General features: G+C 35.6%; 1 protein-coding gene across 1 annotated transcript; it reads right to left on the reverse strand.

Annotated features, from left to right (window-relative positions):
- Positions 1–865: 865 nt before the first annotated feature.
- Positions 866–6152, reverse strand: mapk12a (mitogen-activated protein kinase 12a). The gene is made up of 12 exons (XM_067389226.1): positions 5902–6152; positions 3997–4126; positions 3827–3885; positions 3606–3717; positions 3501–3530; positions 3367–3414; positions 3158–3272; positions 2904–2975; positions 2690–2769; positions 2487–2565; positions 1692–1865; positions 866–1439 (listed from the first exon to the last, which is right to left on the reverse strand). The coding sequence occupies exons 1-12, from the start codon at positions 6018–6020 to the stop codon at positions 1366–1368; spliced, it is 1092 nt and encodes a 363-aa protein (XP_067245327.1). The 5' UTR covers positions 6021–6152; the 3' UTR covers positions 866–1365.
- Between the last annotated feature and the right edge of the window lie 858 nt (positions 6153–7010).

Genomic DNA, 7010 nt, shown 5'->3' on the forward strand with positions numbered 1-7010 from the left:
AACCACTAAGATTTTTAATGTTTTTAAAAGAAGTTTCTTCTGCTCACCAAGGCTACATTTATTTAATTAAAAATACAGTAAAAACAGTAATATTGTGAAATATTATTACAATTTAAAATAACTGTTTTCTATTTGAATATATTTCACAAAGTAATTTATTCCTGTGATGGCAAAGCTGAATTTTCAGCATCATTACTCCAGTCTTCAGTGTCACATGATCCTTCAGAAATCATTCTAATATGCTGATCTGCTGCTCAAGAAACATTTAATGTGTACAATTGTACAAAATATTTGTGTACAATATTTTTTTCAGGATTATTTGATGAATAGAAAGTTCAAAAGAACAGTGTTTATCTGAAATCTAATCTTTTGTAACATTATAAATGTCTTTACTGTCACTTGTGATTGATTTAATGCATCCGTGCTGAATAAAAATATTAATTTCTTTAATTTCTTTTCAAAAAAATAAAAATAAAAAATCTTACTGACCCCAAACTTTTGAACAGTAGTGTATAATGCTACAGAAGCTTTGTATTTCAGATAAATGCTGTTCTTTTGAACTTTCTATTCATCAAGGAACCCTGAAAAAAAACTGTTTTCAACATTGAAAATAATCATAAATGTTTATTGAGCAGCAAATCAGCATATTAGAATGATTTCTGAAGGATAATGTGACACTGAAGACTGGAGTAATGATGCTGGAAATTCAGCTTTGCATCACAGGAATAAATTACTTTGTCTAATATATTTAAATAGTACACAGTTATTTTAAATTGTAATAATATTTCACAATATTACTGTTTTTACTGTATTTTTAATTAAATAAATGTAGCCTTGGTGAGCAGACGAAACTTCTTTTAAAAACATTAAAAATCTTAGTGGTTCCAAACTTTTGGACTGTACTGTATTTTACAGTACATTGTCATTTTCCTTTGCATAATTGCTTTTTTTTTTTTTTTTGGACTCTGCATTCATGACTGTGGCCAGGTCTGACAGTCTGTTAATACAAGGCAAGTTAATACTCTTGCAGATCCTGAAGTATTTGGCTGTGAGGTTTGGCAAAAACCTGAAAAGGAGGTTTATTTTTCTATTCCAGGCCTAAATATAATCCATAGAGAAATTTGCATTGCAGCATTCCAGTGTAATTATGGGTCAGCATTAATGCTGGCAGTGGCAAGTGACTTGTACTTTTCTTAAAAAACAAAACAAAAAAACAATTCAAAAATAAAAATAAAGGTACCATAATCACATACTTGCAAAAGGTGAAAAATAAAACAGTACAATCACTCAAAACAGAAAAAAAAGTTCAGTCTGTATATGACATGGTACAAATGTAAAGGCTTGATGACATAAAAATAAGCAATCTCAAAGAGCCGTCTCTTTAGATTCTGCCACCACTGGTGCCGGATGGAATGTCAGAATTTCAGTGAAGGTGAGTCCTGGGGTCAAAGAAGGAATAGAAGTGGACAGAGGAAGAGAGAATGGAGGGAAATTGGTTATTTCTTAGCTCTCTGGAATATACTATCACACCTATAAGACTGAAATACTAGACAATTAATGCCTTATGCATCTTTAAAAAAAAAAAAAAAAGTGTTATAACTGGTTGCCTCATCCATTACACCAATTATTATGAATTTAAAGTCACTCATATCAAGCTTTTCAGTTCATATGTGGAACACCCCCAAACCTACGTTTCCATTGCTCCACTGACTGATCCGCTTCATCTAGTGAATGGTCATACGGTGGGGCCTCGGTCTCCTCCTCTGGTTCACGAAACTCCGAGAAGAAGGGAAGAGCCAGTCCCTCTGCTGCTGTTATTCTACTTTCAGGGTCCAACAACAGCATGCTGTCTAACACATTAATTGCTGAAAAGGAGAGCAACATGGAGTCAATATGACAAATAATCGAATGACATTCAGAATTGTTTTCATCAAATGTATGCATGAAAGGTGTACAAATTGAAGAGAATGGTGCTAACCAGACTTGGGAAAGCTACTCTAAAAAAGTAACTGATTAGTAGCTACTAATTACATCTTCAACAGTGTGATTAGATTACTGTTACTAATTACTCTTTTTAGAAAGTATTGCATTACTTATTACTTTCTAAATCCCATATCAATCTCGACCAGTTGAACAATACAAGGATAGACATGAAACTGTTCATTTAATTATTTCAAATTAATATAAAAAATATAAAATTGCATAAATCATTCTTTCCTTCAAGTGTTCATTTAAAAGTGATCCTGGTGTATATCAAATGGATTTATAAAAGTACAAATATTACAAGTACAAAACTGCATGCATATTAAATGAAAATAATTGCATAATAAAAGTGAATAAAACAATTAGCAAAATGCTTTTTAAAATACTTTTACATAATTATGATATGACTTCTATTTATAAATGATAACAATGATTAAAAACGTATTAAAAACACAAATTGTTCCCCTTTTGCATTGAGCAGAACACTTTCAAAACACTCTTACCTTGTGGGTTAACATTTGGTAACAATATCCGAAGATCTTTCTTTCTAAGTTTTGGTAACTTTGCTATGTAGTTTCTAGCCTAGAAAAAAATAAATAAATGTATGCCATGTGACTTTGGATTTTCACATCTCCAAAGTATTCATAATACATCTGGTGAGAGTTCTGCAAACTAATCTTAGTATGAAAACATAAATGAAACACACATCTTCAGACTGTAGTTTGGCCGTGAACTCTTTTGTTGGCGTCCCTGTAATCTTCATGATCTCCATAAGCTGATCCAGGTCTGATGGAAAATGGTCAAGGATTCAAATATACTGGGGATGAGACTTAGGGAAATAATCACCACATTAAAATCACTATTATATGTTATCTCTTATATATGTAAATAAAAAACAGTTTTCCTGCGAGGAAGGATACGGTCATTTCCTTTGAACAGTGGTTTCCCTAGCAGCATCTCTGCCATGATGCAACCGACTGACCAGATGTCCACTGAGGGGAAATTTTAATCAAACACAACATGTCTCTGAATTATCATCAGTTTAGTTAGCAATTGTGGAATATCTAATAAATCAAGCAATACATGCAACCACTAATCTATAATAAAAAATTATTATTATTCATAATATTTAAGAACAACATATAGAGATCAGTGCATTCAACGTTGGACTAACCAGTCTGTGTGTAATGCATCCAGCTAAGAATGACCTCGGGTGCTCTGTACCAGCGTGTCACAACGTAGCCCGTCATTTCACTGTCTGCTTGCCGCGCCAGACCAAAATCCAGGATCTATAATATAAGACATGGAACAATAAGGCTTCAAATAAATATTTTTCTCGACAAGAGCCATACAGCATGAATATACATGCACATGGTGAGATACCTTAAGCTCACACTCTTCATTTATTGCCAGATTGCCTGGTTTGAGATCCTGAAAGGCAACAGATGAGGTTAGTGGATTCTCAGTGAGAAATACATGTGTACATATGTGAATAAGACTGACACAAATGTGCTCACCCTATGAATGATTCCAGCAGCATGGATATACTATAAACACAAAGAGATTCATGACAATATATTTGCGAGGGTGTGTAAGCATGCATTATTACAATAATGACTCACTTTAAGTCCTCTCAAAATCTGGTAGACGAGATACTGGACCCTGTCCTCTGATAGTCTCTCCATTTTCATTAACTTTCCTAGATCAGTACCCATAAAAGGCATGACCAAGTAACTGTGCAAAAGATGAGGAGAATCAGATAATGACTATGAATCCATACATCCAAAACAATCTGTCACAATCACAGTTAGACCACATGGTCAAAGCTTGACAGTTTACTCACAAGTCATGGAATCTGTCTAGAGAAAGGTCTGCAGTGAAAACATCCACAAGTCCAATAACCTGTACGAATTCATATAGAGAAATTGGTTTACTAAAACAGCATAACATGAGACCGGTTAAATTAACAACAGGGCAGATGAGAGCATGCAATGTCAATCTTTGGTGTCCTACATTATCATGCTTCATGTGTTTGAGCAGCCTGAGCTCCCGATAAGCTCTTTTGGCAAACAGGTCAGACTGGAAGGGACGATGGAGTTTCTTGATGGCCACCTTTGCTCCTGTCCTCCGGTCAAGCGAATAGCTGAGGAGTAACTCATCAGTTGTAAATAATTGCATGCATTTTGAATTAGAATACAGAAATATAGTAGCATTTACTACAAAAGAAGCTTGCCTATGAAAGAAACGCCTATGCACAAAGAATTAGTAGTCTTTTGAAGATACATATGTATATTTTTCTTAAGTGATATTAATCTATATGAAGATTAGTGATATTATTAGGGGTAGTGAGTAATGAAATATATATTATTATATTTATATAATTTAAAAGTGGAAAGGTTGCTATTTACTAAGTTAAAGGTGCAGTATGTAAGAATTCTGTCCGCTAGAGGTCGCTAGAGGCCTATTCAAAACAAAGGCGTAGCTTGATGACGCCACGTTTGAGAACAGAATCTTGGGACGTGGTCTTCACCTCAACGGACGGTGCAAAAGAATAGGGATAGGACTCGGGAAGAAATCATGTTCATGGATGCGATTATTAAAGTTACTGTAGTATGAAGCAGAGCAGGACCGAGTGTTTTGGGAGCTGAACGAGGCCGCTGGAGCGACTGCGCAACACACACCGCGAGCAGCTGAACTTTTATTATGCCACAGTCGCCAGCGTCGCTTCCGCTTTTCTGGTCATGAGTATGAGGTAACGCAGCTCTGTTTATCATATTAGATACATTTGAGTGTGTTGAAAATTATGTTATAATGTTACTCTGTGCGCTCGCTCGGCGGCTGCTGTGAGACACTGTTACACACTGCAGCGTATTCTGATTTTAGAATATCATATTAATAAATGCTGGATGGCTTGTGTTGATAAATGGCATGCAATTAATTTTATAACATATTGTATGATGAAGAAAATACTAAAAATAAAGCTGCATCTGATTATGCCATGTTAGCTACTTGACAAAATAGTGTTTTTCTCTGAGGCATGGTAATTGCAAAAAAAACAAGAAAATTAGATTTAAACAATAAGACTAAACATGTTGAGCTATATAACAATAATTAGTTCGGTCTATAAACGTAACCAAACAGTTGTTCCCTTGTCTATTAAAACATGTAACGTAATGTATAAGAGTGTCTTTGGTGTTTCCATGGTTTCTACAAAATAAATAGGAAACCGAGGGTAATGCGGGTATGACGCAATTGACAGGCGACTCCTCACACACCTGGAGCCTTGGTTAAAATTGCAATTTTCTCATGATTTACAAATAGTTGCAAACATTTGGGATATTGTAAGTACTCAAGTGAACAAAATTGGCCTAGTGGTGTTTGATATTTTACTACAAAATTCTTACATATTGCACCTTTAATGACAGAATAAATTGTGGGACGTGTCTCAAAACGCGAACAGTAGTATGTTACTCTGAGATAATCCTCTGGGACTTTTATAGGAAATATGGAAACGTAATAAACCATCATCACCTGACCACAGGCAGCATTAGTCAACAGCTGCCATCTTAAAATTATTAACCTCATAGTAATGCAACGAGCTGTACACAACGTAGACTAGTTTTGCAGGCACTTAATTTCGAAACACATTTTTTGTGTTTGTTTATCTTGTAAATCCCTGTACACCCGCATGGAGAAAACATATAGATATGCTGTATGAATTTGGATCGCATCAAAACAATATGGGGCATCTTAATCATAAAATAAACTTTAAAAAATTCACTGTGCTCGCCAACCGCCGTCCACAACATTTGTTTTGAACAGATCCCAGATAACGTTACATATTTTTGTGCTACAGTGCATTAAGATATGAATCAAGATTCTTTCTAGGAAGTACAGAAAATGAGAGCAATAACTCACCATACTGTACCATATGCCCCCGTCCCCACCTGTTTCAGATCTTTGTATCTCTCCGGCACCTCCCAAATGGTTTTATTTACCTCCTGGCGATAATATCCAGGTCTTGATCGGACTGACATATTGGTGAATACCACTTTAAATGTGCTACGCAGAGTCCCGTGGCTGTGATTTACAGAATTACCTGAACACTGATAATGGCAATCTACCTGTCCGCGTTCATAGACTGTGCGTGTGCGCGTGCGCGTAACCGCTCCCTCTCCGGCGTGGCGGTGTGTATGGCAAGCCGTTTTAACATATAGCTATTGCGTAAACCAAACTAACCTCCATTTTTATGTTACTTAGTAAGTAAAAAAAGAAATGAAGTGACTAGTGTATTTGTATCTTTTTTAATGTCACTATTAGCTATTTTTAGATACTACTTCCAGTAGTGACTAATATCCATAGGCGCTTTTCCACTGCGTGGTAAGACACAGCTTGCTTTACTTTGGCTAGGTTTGCTATTCCACTGCAGTTTAGTACCGCTTCAAACTGGGTGGGATTATAGACTAATCCACCTCGTCTACTGACCACCATACAGCTATTTCTTTTTTCAAGTTGCATGCAACGGTTATTTAAAGCAAGTCATTTAAAAAAGTTGTGCGAACAAATGATACTGCAATGGCTGTTTCTGACTATGTAAAGGTGCCCTAGAATTAAAAATTGAATTTATCTTGACATAGTTAAATAACAAGAGTTCAGTACATGGAAATGACATACATTGAGTCTCAAACTCCATTGTTTCCTCCTTCTTATATAAATCTCATTTGTTTAAAAGACCTCCGAAGAACAGGTGAATCTCAACATAACACATACTGTTACGTAACAGTCGGGGTGTACGCCCCCAATATTTGCATATGCCAGCTCATGTTCAAGCATTAGACAAGGGTAGGCATAAACGTCTGGATGTGCACAGCCGAATCATCAGACTAGGTAAGCAAGCAAGAACAATAGCGAAAAATGGCAGATGGAGCAATAATAACTGACATGATCCATGATATCATGATATTTTTAGTGATATTTGTAAATTGTCTTTCTGAATGTTTCGTTAGCATGTTGCTAATGTACTGTTA

The sequence above is a fragment of the Chanodichthys erythropterus genome, chromosome 7 (genome assembly GCF_024489055.1).
Source record: "Chanodichthys erythropterus isolate Z2021 chromosome 7, ASM2448905v1, whole genome shotgun sequence".
NCBI lineage: Eukaryota > Metazoa > Chordata > Actinopteri > Cypriniformes > Xenocyprididae > Chanodichthys > Chanodichthys erythropterus.

Excerpts from the sequence above, each read along its gene's own strand:
- mapk12a (XM_067389226.1), bottom strand. The coding sequence starts at position 6,020 with ATGTCAGTCCGATCAAGACCTGGATATTATCGCCAGGAGGTAAATAAA. Across the intron at positions 3,415-3,500 it reads CTGCTGGAATCATTCATAGG|GATCTCAAACCAGGCAATCT; the intron begins GTGAGCACATTT and ends GTTGCCTTTCAG. Across the intron at positions 1,866-2,486 it reads ACCAAATGTTAACCCACAAG|CAATTAATGTGTTAGACAGC; the intron begins GTAAGAGTGTTT and ends TCTCCTTTTCAG.